The sequence below is a fragment of the Carassius auratus genome, chromosome 2, assembly GCF_003368295.1.
Source record: "Carassius auratus strain Wakin chromosome 2, ASM336829v1, whole genome shotgun sequence".
NCBI classification, from domain to species: Eukaryota; Metazoa; Chordata; class Actinopteri; order Cypriniformes; family Cyprinidae; genus Carassius; species Carassius auratus.
The window spans coordinates 25,882,144-25,898,940 of NC_039244.1; the positions used below are offsets into that span (position 1 = coordinate 25,882,144).

A 16,797-nucleotide genomic window follows, 5' to 3' on the forward strand; every position below is an offset into this window, starting at 1 on the left:
AGATTAATCTTTAATGAGCCAAAAAGAATGCACGTCACACCTCTGTTCAGTAATTTGCACTAGCTACCTATAGCTGCTCGCATGAAAATCAAGGCATTGATGTTTGCATACAAAACCACCTCTGGCTCTGCACCCCTTTACTTAAATTCATTACTTCAGACTTATGTGCCCTCTAGAAGCTTGCGTTCTGCAAGTGAACGACGCATTATTGTGCATTCTCAAAATCACTTTCACTGACTTTTTCATTAAATGTCCCCTCCTGGTGGAATGACCTGCCCAACTCAATCAGAGCAGCAGAGTAAAGAAACGACTAAAAGCATCTGTTCCATCTTTATTTCACTTTCCCTACTTATTTTTATATATATATAAAAAAACTCTGACACTAGCTTTCTATTTATATATATGTATACCTTGCTATGTGTACTGCGTCCGAGACCTGTCATTTGCACTTACATGTTGCTCTTTTGTTGGTTTTTGATTGCTTCTATTGTCCTCATTTGTCTTTTTCGCTTTGGATAAAAGCATCTGCTAAATGACTAAATGTAAATGTATGAAACCAGATTCCAACAAAAAACAAGAGTGCTTCTAAATAAACAGGCTGCGATGGGCATATATTAAATGTCAATTGCAAATCACAGACTATAGTTGTTTGCATGTCAAAACAGATAATCAAAATGAAAATATATTTTTATTTTAAAGCTAAGAAATATTTATATATATATATAGTCAAATTTAACTAAATGGATAATTGTAAAGCAAGATAAATGGATAAAAGGTGTGAGACAGATGAAATGAGATCTAATGATTTCATAAAATGTTTGGTTGTCTCATGTTGTGCGTCAGAGGCTAAAGGCATCTCTCGCAATCATCACCCGGACATCTGACACTGGAGCTCCCAGACTGTCATAGTTTCGTTATTTTTAGCTTTAGCCATCTGGAAAAATCCCTAAGTCATGGCCCATCAATCACACATATTTAAAACTATCCCAGGATTATCCATTAAGATTGCAGAAAAGCAAATCAAAGCTAACTTTCTAATAAGTTTTAAATTACACAAACACCCAAGACATATTCAGTGACGTCTAAGCGATACTTCCTGTTTTCTTCTCTTTTTTTTTCAAGTGAATAAAAAACATCAACTAGACAGCCAACCAAGTGTAGTTATCATACAGAAAAAAGTGCACATATCAAAATGACAAAATCACTCATCTTTGAATTTCACAAATCACAAATAGAATATTCTTCCATTTTTACTGCATCTGACAAACAGTTCAAAAAAGAAATGTGCATTTTCTTTTGCAAAAAAGTCCCATGAGTCTATACTGTAGTCCCAAAAAGGCTGAGATGAGATATGTTGTACAGTTTGCCTGTACATTCAGCTCCGAGGCCCTGTTTTCCTTCCAAGTCTGAAACTAAAAAGTAGTTCAGTGTAGTTCTTCCAGTACCTTTAAGTACAGTCTTTTTAAATCAGTGGCGTACAAACTTCATTTAGACCTTGACAGAGTAAATGAAATAAAAAAAGGCGAACAGTGATGAAACACACCAGTACGATAAATTACACACAGTATTCTTGCTATTCAGTTAAACTGAGCAAAAAAGATATCTTGGAGATATCGTCAGAATTTGATCTCTATGAGATATACTCTATAAATCCATGAGGTATTTGCTTTTGATAAACAGTTTGTCTTTTTTTCTGAGAGATGGAATCCATGCTCCAGGCACATCCTCTTGAAATAGTTATTGAGTCTTTGGTTCTGCCAACTTCTCTGGCTCCACGTCCAGGTCAGTCAAGCAGCAGCAGCACATGATCTGAGTGTATTTGGTGACAGCATCTGTCATGGAGAAAAGAAAGAGAGACACAGGCTGGAGAAAACAGGAGCAATGGAGTTACACTAAATAAAATATACATTTACCTATCATTTTACCTGCCCCATCCCACTGGAATTTTATTTTCTTATTTTAAGAATGAACCTCATTATTTTAAGCTTATTAACTAGAACATTTTGTGTCTAGTTCTGGTTTTGTATGTAACTTTATCTCATAAAACATTTCTCAGTCTGAATTTGAGGTCCTCCTTCATACCAAAAGAAAACATCTATCCACTCCTCGGCTTGATTCACAGAATAAATTAAGCAGAACTGTGAACTTGCATGAATAATTGTCACATGTTTGTTGTGGTGAAATGGTAGCTGCTATGGTTATAATGCTTTCACCACATGACCAAATGAAAAAAAGAAGAAAAAAAAAGAAAAGGAAAAGAGGAGACCAGTTTATCCCCTATAAAAGAGCTGACATGTTTCTTTTCACTGCTTCTTCACACTACAGTTAAAATCAAATAAATTAAATTCTTGTGAAATATTAGTATGTTTTTTGTTGTTGCTGTTGCCTAAGTCTTCATTTTTTATGACCATTTTACTCTCTCTGACTCTGACGATTACAAATCAAGACTTTCAATGTATATTCCTGTAATAAAATAAAATAAAAATTCCTGTAAGGTATTACTAAGAAGTTTCATGTTACTCTCCCTGACACTTACAATTACAATTCATGAAATTGCTGCTTTTTCATATGAAAAATAAATAAATACATAATATATCCTATGAGATATTAGTATTTCATGTGGCAAAATACCGATTTTTTTAAAGAGCATTTTACTCTCTCTGACCCCTTCAGTTGAACAGGGTATTTTTTCTGCAATGCCTTTATAACTCTGTAAACCTAAATTTACGCCATGCATTTACTGTTTTTGTGAAACAAAAGGTCAAACTGGTAAAATCCATTTACATCGATCAGGGAACCAACACCTAAACCTTCTCAACCTAAATGTTGGTCATTATAACTTTAAATGCATTCATATCTGACATCAGGAAATTTGCAGCTTAATTAATTATATTTTTTCCTCTTATATCAATAAATGTATAATATCATTCTCACCATTTAGTTTACCAATCCATTTTGGACGTTTCTCTGCGGGCAAGTAGATACACAGGTAATAAACCGGCACCCCAGACAGTGCGATGGAAACTCCTATGAGAGAGTTAATGGTGTCGCTGTACAGAGGAACAATCACGAGGAACACACTGCACAGGCAGTAGACGAAGGGAAAGAACAATGTGAGCTAATGGAGAAAAAGACAGAGTCAAGACAGAGTGTTATTCAGACACCATGTAATAGTCAGATGTGCATGGATCCAGTTACCTTGACCGGCCTGTGTCTGTCAGGCTGAGTGATGCGCAGGTAAATGAGTCCGGCCACAGACAGGCCCACATACAGCCAGTAACTGAAGCTGAAGTAGTTGATGAGTTGAAACACATCCTCCACACACAGGAAGATCAGACCCATCATGCACTACAAACAGACACAAATCCAGTGCTTATCAATGCCCACTTAGATACCTGGCTTATTTCAAACACAAAGGCGGCAGGCAATCATAATAGCAGCCATTTACACATTAATTCATTTAATAAAAGAAATGAGTAGCACTTGTTATAAAAATGTTTTAAATGACTTCCACTCACTCCACTCATTTCAGTAGCCCAATAAATTCTATTTCTATATGTGGAGCAGATCATCTAATGAAAGATCATATGACTTCTGTGGTTACATGTTCGTTCACAGAATATACTAATTTTAACAGAAAAAATATGTTTACAGCCTGGTACAAAAATTGGTCTATATAGCTAATTCTGCCCTTCATGACAACTGTGAGGGGGTGAATTTTTTTTTTTATAACGGTTTAAATAATATTAAGCCTTAAAGTTCTGCATAATTAAGGGTGTGGCCACTTGAGTGACACCGCAAGGTGGGCGTGGTTTCAGCAACCAGCTCCACCCACACCCTGCCTCTTTTGCCAGTTTAGATTATCAGGGAGTGATACACGATGATGCGCTGCCAAGATGGCGACTGCTGGCTCCGCCCACAACCTACAGGTGACATCATGGACACTATGTCCATGTTTTTATACAGTCTATGGTTTGAAAGCAACTCCTGTGTGAGCAGTGCTTCATAGGCTACATCTCCGTGCTATTGACAATGCAAAATTATGCTGAGATTTCGCTAATGTGACCGCGCATTAAGTCAAAGCCACAACATGAACAACAAATGACTGAGTGTATCGTTAAACATACAGCATTAGAAATACAGACTGTTTAATTTTCAAGGCAATAAAAAGGCCTGAAAGCAACGTGAAACTGAATTATGACAATTTTTTCATACTAAGTGAATTTAAATATTTAAAAATAAAATGATAAAATGACATAACCAGTAGTGATGGAAGAAATGGAGCTTTGCAAAACTCTTAATCAATTACTTTCTAAAATAATTCTGCTGGTGCCCAAAAAAAAAAAAACTATTATTACCGTATTTTCCGGACTATAAGTCACACTTTTTTCATAGTTTGGCTGGTCCTGCGACTTATAGTCAGGTGCGACTTATTTATCAAAATTAATTTGACATGAACTGAGAGATATTGACCAAGAGAAAACATTACCATCTACAGCCGCGAGGGGGCGCTCTATGATGCTCAGTGCTCCTGTAGTCTACCACTGAAGACATAGAGCGCCCTCTCGCGGCTGGAGACGGTAATGTTTTCTCTTGGTTCTTGGTTCTAAATAAATGCGACTTATAGTCCAGTGCTACTTATATATGTTTTTTTCCTCGTCATGACATATTTTTAGACTGATGCGACTTATACTCAGGTGCGACTTATAGTCCGAAAAATACAGTATACAAATATTTCTTTAAAAATGTCTACAAATTAGTAAAATAGCACTGAGATCTGGTAAAAACCCATATAGATACATACTGCTTCATGGGTTCACTGAGAACACTGCTAATGGCGAACTGTTGACATTTTGGAACGTTTTTGAAACAGTCAATGACTTAAAGCCTTGCTTTCTGAAATAACACGACTTGATAGTTGGTTCAAAACCAGGGCCGTGCACAGACCTTTTGAGGGGCATGTGCTGAAACTGAAAAAGGGCACCCCCCTCCCCCTTTTTATATCAAGATTATTTAGTAAGCCTGCATAAAAGGAAGAAATGGTCAAATCTTCATGACAAATTCATTAACACAAAATAATAGTCTCGAAAGCTTTAGATTTATTCACGATTAATAACAACCATAATAATAATATTAGATAATTAGATAATATAGATAAACAGGGTTTTAAGGGCTTCTTTTAACCCAATTACGACAGCTCTTGTGTACTCCCTCTTTTTTAAAAATTGCATTTATAGAGAAAAAAATACTTGACTCATACATAAACATGTTAACCAAATAATACAAATTAGCTTATAACCAAACAGAAACCAAAATCTTTTTTTATTGAACTTTATGCACTTTTTTATGAACTTTGCAAAGAAAAAAATATATATATTCTCTTTTTTAGCTATTCTGTTTGGTTTTATAAGCTAATTTGTATTATTTGGTTAACATGATTATGAATGACATTGAGAAGAGGGGAAGGTGAGCAATGAGTCAAGTATTTGACAAACATTTTTGAAATATAATTTAAGTAATTATGTCCAACTCAATTCCAGATTATAAGAAACTATAGCCATACCGTTACTATAACATATCCAACATGTATCCGCCTGCCTGGCAAACATTTATACTGTGGTGGACCAGGGATGTTGGTCTCTTGAAGGTCTCTTATTCACTACACTTTCCCTAAAATAAGCCAGCAATGAAAAAAGAAATAAAAATAGTGTGAAGATTTTCACAGTGATCTTCAGTAAAAAAAAAAAAAATTTGTTACTACTAAATTACTGTAGTAAAACCATGGAGAGTATACCATAACATGATTAGCCTAAATGTTAATAAATTAAGTGTATCAGCAATCATAAATCAAAGAAGAAATTTCTTAAAAATATATGTTATCTAGGTGACAAGGATCAGTAGTCGCTTTGTGTAAGTTCCAGTATGAAACAGCGGAGGGCGCACCTGTTATGGTTTTTCCGATGATAAAAACAAATTATATGTTGTTGTATTACTTATCAATATATAGTTTTTGACCAGCAGCGAATGTGTGCAAATGTAAAAAAAAAAATTTGTCTGTCATTAAAACGGCGACGCCGCCTGCCGCTGCCGGGATCACATTAAATTTTCATCTACAGGTTACAAACTAGTTATATAGACAGAGCGCTCAGTTTTTCCTGTGGTAAAATTCATTTGGCCAAAATCGAATTTTATTATTCATGAAATGCAACTGTATGCACAGGTTATTTAAGTGTTGGCTATGTATTGGCTATGACTAGATGGCAAATGCTAGCCCTCTCTCTCAGGCGACGTCCCACGTGTCTCAGTCAGTGAGTCAGTCAGACAACCAATAAATAAAATATGAGCCTTTATAGACATAGTGTTTAGTAGTACTTATTCAAACAACAAGATATGTATTTACCCTTCGCAAAACTTTGTTCAGCTCAGCTGTTATCTACTGTGCGGCTGCTGTGGAACTTCAGTTGATTCAATGAATATAGAGGGGGCGGAGTTATCAGCTTACTGACAGCTTGAGGATCGAATAAGATTTACACAAGCTCGTTTTAAGAACTTTCATTTGATAAATATTTGTAAAACAGACAGACAGACGTAAAGGGTGACCAATAGCATTGATTAAAAAAAAAAAAAACACCAAAAAAAAGGGCACTTCGGAGTGTAAGGGCAAAAAGGGCATGTGCTCTGCACAGGTTGAGCCCTACCTGTGCACGTGCCTGTTCAAAACAATAGATTTGCAAAGTTAATGAAGTTTCACCAAGCAGAACCCTGATTCAGGGACTTTTCCCCACAGAAATACACAATAATACAGAAGTAAAATGGGTTGTGAACCCCATGTCATGTTTAATACATTGTAGTATCAAATTATCATGGATAATCTAGTTCAAATAATGTGCATACTGATAATTGTAGAAAAAATCAAGAGCCTTACATTGAAGAGGAGTGCAGGGACAGGAGTGTAGCGCTCAGCGTGGATCAGACTTAAGCTGATGGGAAGGTGGCCTTCTCTTGCCCCCACAAAAAACAACCTAACATGAAAAAATGCAACCTTTACTATATGCACATATCACGACTTTACCATCCTCCTTGTTGTTTTAACTGACAAGAGATAGGTTTACCTGGAGGCAGCAATGATGGAGGCATTGAGTCCTCCATAGCAAGACATGGCCACGGCGATGGGAACGATCCAGCTAATGGGGCCCAGCACCTGATTTCCAAATGTCTACAGATGGGGACACAGACTGATATAGAATAAACTTATAAAGACTAAATATTAGATATTTCATAATCAGAAAAATCCTTACTACAGCCACTGCATCACTACCCATGAAAGAAGGCATGTCCAGAACAGCGTAGTATGCCACGTTGGTCAGTATGTAGATGACTGTCACTATTGGCATGGAGATGGCTATAGCGATAGGAAGGTTCCTATGAATGATTAAGGAGAAAGATTAAATGCTTAGGATAAATGCTAATGTATATGCTTAAAGAGAAACACAATCAAGTCTGAAATATGCTAGTGGTGGCGGAACAAAATCTCTGTTAATTAGTATTAATTCTGTCAGCTATTTTGCAATTTTAAGTCTTAGTCTTTAGTTATATTCTAGTTAGCTATATTTAGCTATATTTAGTTATATTATATTGTTTATTGGTTTAGTTTTAGTTAATGAAAACATATTTTTAATGTAATTTTTACAATTATTTTTAATGCAGCGCAGAGGGTGTGAAATTATACTGCAGTTGCTGCTTGAAAAATGTTATGAGAGTACTGTTTTAATTCAAAAGTTAACATATAAATAAAATGATGACAAAATAATATGAGAGTAAAAAGGCCAGTAGGTGGCGACAGCTGAATTCTACTGAGTGAGTCATTGAATCATTCATTCAACCTATTTGTTAAACGTCTGATTCAGTCAGGAATGAAGCAAGTGAATGATTTTATGTATGGTTTATTGAATCATTTAAAATGATTATTCATTTTGGAAATGAAGCCCTGGGTCTCATTCATTTTTAATTTTGTACAATTTGCATATTTATTTATGAAGAAAAAAATATTTTTAAAAAATCACCAGATTCAGATTCCTTAGGCTACACGCAATCATATTTCAGACCTCTAATTTGCCAGGCTAAATTTTATCATTACGTCATTTTTATTTTATTTATAGTTACTCACAAAAATGTATTTGTAGAGTCATATTATTGGTTTAAATGTCTGGGTTCTAAGGCCACCAGGAGCATGTGATTTTTATACCTAGATGCACAATTACTGAAGAACAAAATATCCATTTAAATGTGGAACAAATTGTTATTCTGATACCTCTCAGGGTTCTTGATCTCCTCAGTAACAAAGTTGAGCGTGTCCCAGCCGGAGTAGGAGAACAGAGCTGAATAAAGAGCCAGGGCAATGCTGCCCGCCTCCGTGGAGGAACCCTCGAATGCATTAATGAAGTTCTTCGTTTCTCCTGTGGTGCACATAAGGAAGTATGAGAAACACAGAGAGAACATTATATGGTTGAGCAGTACAAGAACCACTGAGATCCCTAGTTAATTAGCCATGAGTCTTTTCATACAACAAAGCCTGCGTAGGTGCAACCTGAACTATGATTAATAGTTACTTCCTTGTTCATGCAATCTCAATTCCTCTTAATTACTGTAATAAATCCACCTATAAACCCTATCAGGATCCTCCAGAAATTATTTTTACCATTAATTATCTTAATGATGCCCATTGTGATGACGAGGAGTAGAGACATGATCTTGGCGTATGTGAAAACATCTTGAACCAAAGTGCCCCACTTCACATAAGCACAGTTTATGAAGATCAGGATACCTGAGGAAAGATAAATAAGGAGGAACACATTAAATACATATGGACATCACCAGTGTGAATATCAGAAGGTTTAACATTAATGTTTTAGTCAAAAGATGACTCGCAAGATATTACATATAAGGTTGGTTCTTATTGTTGCTCTTATTTTCTCAAAAACCACAGCAGACACTTTCCATGAATATAGTACATTATAGTGTCCTGATTATATATATATATATATATATATATATATATATATATATATATATATATATATATATATATATATATATATATATATATATATATATATATATATATAATGACAACAAATGATTAATATAGCATGAAAGTAGGCCATTCAAAACACTGTATTGTCATTTAAAATAGTGAGTTTGACCTTTTTGACAACATGCAACAATTCAACATTATAAAATGGAAGGTTATCATGGAAAATTATCTCACGGATTAATCTGTATTCAGTGTTTTGTGGTAAAAATCATTATCAAGAATGTAAAGTTTAGCTTTGTTCCACATTTTTATGCATAGCCCTGTTGTACAGCAGAATTGTTTGACAAAAGAAGGATTTTCTAAATTGCTACAATAACGTTACTCAGTTGATAATGTATAATATATATTTAATAACAATTGTTTGATCTGTGAATCTGATAATCTACATTTTCGGAAAGCTAAGCAATAAGCATTGATATTTGACAAAAAGAAACAAATGACTAGTTTTTGTTTTTGTACCCTATTCTTGGTAAGGGCCAGGTCCGATCTCAGTTAGCATGTGAATGGTGTGTGTGTTGTTACAGTCTGTCCTCATGCACCGGTGGATCATGTCCCTGCCTTCTGAGAACACATTTAACTCTGACTAGAAACTGTGTGAAGGCAACAGCTGCTGAGAAGAAAAGAGAGACAAAAACACCTCGTCTGTCTCGTGTATTACACCAGGCAAAAGTGAAAATCAGGCAAAACTGAGAAAAGTGTAACATTCATCTGTTTCGCTTTTACATTGCCCAAACTCGATTTGCTTTAGAATACTTGAACAAAAATAAGCATTTAAATAGACCTAGTTTTGTAGATAAAAAAAAAAAGCCATTGCAAATGAATGTACACCAACAAAAGAACGTCTTTTTGAATCTGTGTTATATTGAAACCATGTTATCATTTGAAAAACCTTGGAGTGCAATGTACACATAATGATGTGTGAAACTAATCATTAGTATCAGATTAATATAGCATGGCTGTACCATGGTACCATCACTTCTTTGTAAAGGATGTGTTGTTGTTGATCTTTCACCCAAATACCAGTGTCTGCAATCGTCAGACCTGCAATAGTTGGCCTACATCTCTTTAGAAATCAGTGGTTGATGATTCATTAGTGCACATTATTCTAAATGAAACTAAAATAACTTCATAATCTTTCTTTTAATGTAATAACTTAGCCGTGTTGGTTAATTGTGGCATGAAACAGCCACTTTTCAGGTTTTTTCTTTTTCTTTTCGTCATTACATAGGGAAATGCAATGGGTTTTGAATGCCATTTTACACAGAATGATCTGCAGTATATATGAAATTTAGTAAAGTGAAGAAAAAAAAGGTTTCGTGTGCTGTGATGTGAAAGACAGCAGAAGATATTTCTCACACACTCATGAAATAAAGAAATAAAATCACTGACATAGCATCTACAATAATAATATCATGTCATCTGTAATAAAGAATTATTCATTTTTTGTCTAAATGACATATTTAAGGTGCTGTTCTCGAGCCTATCCCTCTTCCTCAATGCCTGAATAAAAAAGCTTAGCTAAAACATTAGCTAAATGTTAGTTCACCTAAACGTGAAAGTTATGTCATCATTTATTCACTCTCAAGTTGTTCCAAACCTGAATGACCTTCATTCTTCTGTAAAACACAAAAGAAGATATTTTGAAGAACACTGGCTACCAAACAACACTGAAGCCCACTGACGTGCATTGTATGAACAATAAACTTTGACACATTTCTCAAAATATCTTCTTTTGCGTTTAACAGACAAATTGTTTTGCAATAACATGAGGGTAAGTAAATAAAAATGATCCTTTTTGGGGTAAAGTATCCCAGTCAAGACATTCTTAAGGACTAAATGTTATGCTAAGCTAATAAGCTAAGCTAACTGAAAACACACAAAGTGAAATGTTTAATTTGAAAACGTTTAGCTTTAGGCATATAGCCTAATGTTACATGTAACTTAAATGACAAATTCATTTTTTGTAATTAAGAAAAAATACATGATAAAGTCATTTTATATCATTTCTAATCAGGCACTGAATTTGATAAGAAAAATTTGTCTCAGGAAATACAATGGCTTTGGGGTGACAGGATCTCACACAATGACTAACAGAAACCAGCCGAAAAGGGAAGTCGTTTCAGAGGTGGCTGATGAAAGATTAAAAAGGCAGTATTGCTCTTCAATACTGAAAAAGCAGACAAGACTTTCACACTGAGGACTCACAGAGACAAGCCGCTGCTATCAGCCTCACAGCATCGTACGGAGGCTGACAGGTTGGGTAGAACGCTTCCACCAGGTAGTTGGCAAACGTCAGCGAGATGACCGCCTGGCTAGCCGGCTCGACCAGCAGGATGGACGTCCACAGACGAATGAAAGCAAGGAAACCCCCAAAAGCCTCCAGGATGTACACGTAACTAGCGCCAGATTTTGTAATAGTGGTTCCAAGTTCTGCATAACACAGTGCACCAAACACAGAAAAGATGCCACCGAGAGCCCAGATGACCAGCGAAAGGCCGTAGGAGGCGCTGTGCATCAGCACACCCTTGGGCGACACAAAAATGCCTGAGCCAATCATGTTGCCCACAATTAAGCAGATGCCATTAGTGAGAGAAATCTCCCTCCTCATGATCATCTTCTCCTCCGGCGGGTCTAGACCATTGCAGGCTCCAGCCGGTTTCTTTACGTCCAGGTCTCTCCGTGACCCCGGACAGAGTTTTTGGCCTAAAGACATCAGTTTCTTCATGCTGAAGACACAAGAAGTCAACAGTTATTACATTTGTAATTACTGGTACAACTCGTTAAAGGGGGGGTGAAATGCTATTTCATGCATACTTTTTTTACACTGTTAAAGAGTTGGATTCCCATGCTAAACATGGACAAAGTTTCAAAAATTAAGTTGTACGTTTAAAGTAATATTTTTGTTCCAAAAATACTCCTTCCGGTTTGTCACAAGTTTCGGAAAGTTTTTTTCAAAGTATGGGTCTGTGTGACGTTAAATGAAGCGGAATTTCCTTATATGGGTCCTGAGGCACTTCTGCCGGAAGAGAAGAGACATTCACTGATCAGAGTGAGAGCGTCGCGAATTGTCACAAAAGAAGTGTGTTTTTGGTTGCCAGGGCAAGACAACCCTGCTCAGATGACCAAAAAAAAAAAAAAAAACAGCATTAAGGGACCAGTGGATGGAGTTTATTTTTACAAAGCATCAACAGAGTTGTGCAAGTGTTTTTATTTGTTCCCCTGCATTTCGAAGATGCTTGTTTTACAAACAAGGCCCAGTTTGACGCCGGATTTGCGTATCGTTTATTTCTTAAGGATAATGCAGTCCCAACGAAAAAGGTTCACGATCGTGTGTTGGAACCGCAGGCGGTGAGTAAAACTGCTTCAAATATCTCTGTGTTGTTAACTTAACTATCGGCGCGTAAGCACATCAAGTAAACCTTGTACACCTTTAAAAAAAAAAAGACGACATAAAGTGGAACTTAGTCATTTTCCAAAACCGCTAAGCAAATATATACAGTTTCAATAACGTAACATACCACAAAGAGACGTCCTGCTGTAGTTATTGCTGTTGCTGCTCTCGTTCAGTTTCAGCCTCGGGATCTGATTCTGGATCATAAATAAACGGCTGAATCTGACTGTAAGCCATGGTTTGTTTTGGATGATGGTTTTTTTTCCTCACGGTAATGTCACAACTTCCAAACGCTCTCAACGCAAAAGCCTACTCGCGCTCGTGATTCTTTAGCTCCACCCACACGTCACGCCTCCAGACGCTTGTGTTTTTCCGAAAGAAATCGGCACAGACTATTTATCTCTTATAAATATAATAAAACTAAAGACTTTTTGGAGATATGAAGGATGCAGTACTCTATAGGTACCCAAGATTAACAGGAGATTGAGTAAAAACGAGCATTTCACCCCCCCCCCCCCTTTAAACACAATTTTGATTGTTTATGGTGGTTTTGTTTAGCATTAACAACCCAGATACAGCATTGTTTCGACTGTTGTTTCTTATTAATTTGCACAATGCAAAATTACTTTGAGAACAACATTTTGTCTTCATATCGGTCTATATTAATTGTTACCACATTTAGAATGGAACAAATTTGTGATTGGCACTGAAAGCACAATATGTAAGATTGCTTGATTAAAATACCCCAAAAACAGTGTTATGTATTTTGCTGATTTGTGTACTTACATAAATCTCAAATATGTTGATGAATGTTCAAATCCAGAGAAATAAGCAATTTTAACTAGTGACACGGACCATGTCCATAGTGTCATGGTGTCGCCTGTCAATGATGTCATAACCCTTCGATTTCTGGTTTCGTTTTGTAGAAGACTTTAATGTGTTTGTGCGTTTTAATAGATCGGCGACGACTACACAGAGTAAGATTATAAATGAACCTGCAAATGTATGTATAATGATGAAACAGCTACGCCTTTATCTCTTTATTTTTAATACACGCCCTCCAGCGGCAAAAAATACATATTGTGCCTTTAAATATTGGTAACACTTTACGATAAGATTCCATCTGTTAATATTAGTTACATTATTCAGCACTAACAGTGAAAAATATTTCTGCAGAATTTATTTATGATATATTAATATTAACATTTACTAATGCATTATTAAAATCAAAAGTTGTCTCTGATAATATTATTTAATGGACCTGAGCTGAATGAACTAACAAAGAACAGTTATATCTTAGATCAGTAATATGTATGTTTATTAACATTAGCAAAGTTTAAGATATAATGTACAGTAACAAACATATCGCTCAGTGTTAGTTAATGCATTAACTTACATTAACTAATGGGACGTTACTGTAAAGTCCCCAAACATATTACATGCAAAATATTCCAGATTAACGAGTGGATTAACGAGTTACAAAGTTGGTATAGACTACTTATCACAACATTGTCAATCGCAAATGCTAATTTATTCAAAAGTCACTACCGAACTACCTACAGAAGCTTAATTTGCGGAGGATGAAGAGAAAGCACCCATTTGTTAAATGAGCCAGTAGTGAGAAATAATAACTTTTAAGTACGGTCCGGTGCCATTTCGATACTTCTAAAATGGTACTGGTGTTTGAACCGATACTTAAAAAAAAAGAGCCACAAAAAAAAAAAACTATGGATAACATTAAATAACATTACAAATATTTAAAATAAATCCATAGATTTCACCTTGGACGCTCTCATTTCTCAATCTGTGCTTTCCTTAATCTAAGGCTAATGAATATATTTCACAATCTGGGTAATTATTTAATACAAAACCACACATAATGTTTCTACTGTATCTCCGATATTTAGTTAAGTTGACTGCTGTTTGTCACTGTCTTTAATTAGTTCTGTGAATGACTGTATGCTCATTCTTTATAAAGTAGGAAGGAAGGAAATATCAGTTTGCCATTAATTTTAATAATAATCTAGTGTGATTTTGAATGCGCAAGCAGTCTGACAACGGCAAAATGAATGTTTGGAAATGTAAACTGATATTTTCTACTGACACACTACAGCAAAATATAGAAATAACAGACCGAACACCATTCTTTTAGGTGAAAATACTAACGTGACTAAGACTTTTGCACAGTAGTGTATGTATAAAGTACGTATGATTAAATAAGGTATATTTAAATAAGTACAATTTAAGTATGCGTATATATGTGCTAAGGGTAGTGATGGGAAGTTCGGTTCTTTTCCTCGAACCGGTTCTTTCGGGTGGTTCAATTAAAAAAACCAGTTGAAAGAAAGATGCTTCACCGGTTCTTTATGCTTAACGTAATGACGTCATTGGCAATGACGTAATGACGTCAAGTCTATCAAACATTCAAATATATTTAGTCAGTTATCATATCTTTAGTCAGTTAAAAACCTCATAATCATGAAAGGTTTACAATTAAGTTTTACAAACCAATAGGGTGTCGGAATGGTATATGTTTATACTTCTCATCCAACCACAATCAAATTCACTCCATGCAGATGGCGCGATTTATCTGGATAAGTTAATTTTTTTTTTTTTTTTTAATGATGACAAGCCAGAATGAAAAAGCAGTAATGAACCTATTTTTAAAATATAAGGAGTAGAATGTACAGATACTTAGGTGAAAATGTAAGGAGTAGAAGTAAAAAGTCGGCTGAAAAATAATTACTCAAGCAAAGTATAGATACCCAAAATGTCTACTTAAGTAAGGTAACGAAGTATTTGTACTTCATTACTTGACAACTCTGAATTTGTTACATTATTTATTTATTTTTGATAATGCTAATACAAATACAACTATTTACTGTTAGTTCATTCAGCTCAGGTTCATTAGATATTAACTGACGCAACTTTTGATTTCAATGATATATTAGTCAATTTCACACTTTAGTTTGGGGAACAGTTCTCACTATTAACTAACTATTGCCTATTATTATTTTTCCTCAATAAACTCCTAATATGTTTTATATTAATAGTTAGTGCAGTAGTTGTTAAGTTTAGGTATATAGGTGAATTAGGGATCTAAAATATGGTCATGCAGAATAAAGCATGTTTTATTAAAACTAATAAATATGCTAGTAATAGCGGTGACACTGTAGTAAAGGGTCCAATTCTCACAGATAACTAGTTGCTTATTATCATGCATATTATTAACATAATGGTGGTTTATTAGTGCTTATAAAGTACATATAATGCACAACATCCATAATCCTACCCAATACCCTAAATTTAACAACTACCTTATAAACTAATAATAAGCAGCAAATTAGGAGTTAACTGAGGCAAAAGTCATAGTTAATGGTTAGTTAATAGTGAGAATTGGATCTTAAAATAAAGTGTGACCATAATAGCTAATAAGCTATTTAAATTTAATAAAATGTAAATTTAATATTTAATACTGAGAATTGGTCCCTAAACTAAAGTTACCAATAAACTACATTAAAGACCATTGTTTTAGGAGTCTATTTTTGTCACCAATATTCCTGTATTTGATGTTGTCTTGAGCACTCTGTTACAATTATTTTGAAGGTAATTACATTTTTCTATTTATAATAACAAAATAATATCAGAAATCGCCTCAAATTTAGATAATTTACCAACAGGCAACCCTCACTTACCCATGGAAATGCCACTGTAGGGCCAACCGTTTGGGCTCCTATTTAACATTTTTAAATGTAGTGCCAAAAGCAAACTTTTGTACTTTACCTTTAATCATGTCAGAAGGGAATGCTGTTGGAAAAAATGAAAAGAATGTGGATTACAGAGATCTACAAGTTTCCAGAGTGATGGTGATCCTGGTCAGATTGAAGAAAGCAAGACTGTCACAGGGTGTAACAGGTCAACAGGATGAGTGCTGTCGCAATCCCTGACCGCAGACCATGATGTTTTTCCACCAGAGGCAAAATGGCTTCTTGAGTTGCCCTGTCTATTTTAAGAGGTCTGTACTCAGAGAGAGAGAGAGAGAAAGAGAGAGAGAGAGAGAGAGAGAGAGAACGCCTGTCTACCCCTATTGATAGTTAAAGTAGCTCAGTAAAACGCTGTTGAACTAAAGCTTGTCTTTGTTATCTGATCCGTTCTAGCTCTGGCTCTCGAGCTCAGTTTAAGGACAGGCTGCTTGCCCATTATTAGAGGTGTTTACTAAGGCACTGTTACTATGAACCCTCTGACCTCAAGTATTAAACTTGCGCAACTCGTTTGTGCAAGACTGAAATGACTCTTCAACTCGTGCAGCTTA

General features: G+C 35.3%; 1 protein-coding gene across 1 annotated transcript; it reads right to left on the reverse strand.

Moving 5' to 3' along the window:
- Positions 1–669: 669 nt before the first annotated feature.
- Positions 670–16,615, reverse strand: LOC113038381 (Y+L amino acid transporter 2). Its single transcript, XM_026195747.1, has 10 exons — positions 16,269–16,615; positions 11,300–11,820; positions 8,699–8,824; positions 8,312–8,456; positions 7,299–7,422; positions 7,113–7,216; positions 6,926–7,022; positions 3,199–3,348; positions 2,935–3,118; positions 670–1,832 (listed from the first exon to the last, which is right to left on the reverse strand). The coding sequence occupies exons 2-10, from the start codon at positions 11,817–11,819 to the stop codon at positions 1,738–1,740; spliced, it is 1,545 nt and encodes a 514-aa protein (XP_026051532.1). The 5' UTR covers position 11,820; positions 16,269–16,615; the 3' UTR covers positions 670–1,737.
- Positions 16,616–16,797: the final 182 nt, after the last annotated feature.

What these genes read in the sequence shown, in the direction of transcription:
- LOC113038381 (XM_026195747.1), bottom strand. Translation starts at nt 11,819, where the DNA reads ATGAAGAAACTGATGTCTTTAGGCCAAAAACTCTGTCCGGGGTCACGG. An exon ending in GTAGTGATGCAGTGGCTGTA is followed by an intron (nt 7,217 to 7,298) that starts GTAAGGATTTTT and finishes CCCCATCTGTAG; the next exon opens with ACATTTGGAAATCAGGTGCT. An exon ending in ATGGATTGGTAAACTAAATG is followed by an intron (nt 1,833 to 2,934) that starts GTGAGAATGATA and finishes TCTCCATGACAG; the next exon opens with ATGCTGTCACCAAATACACT.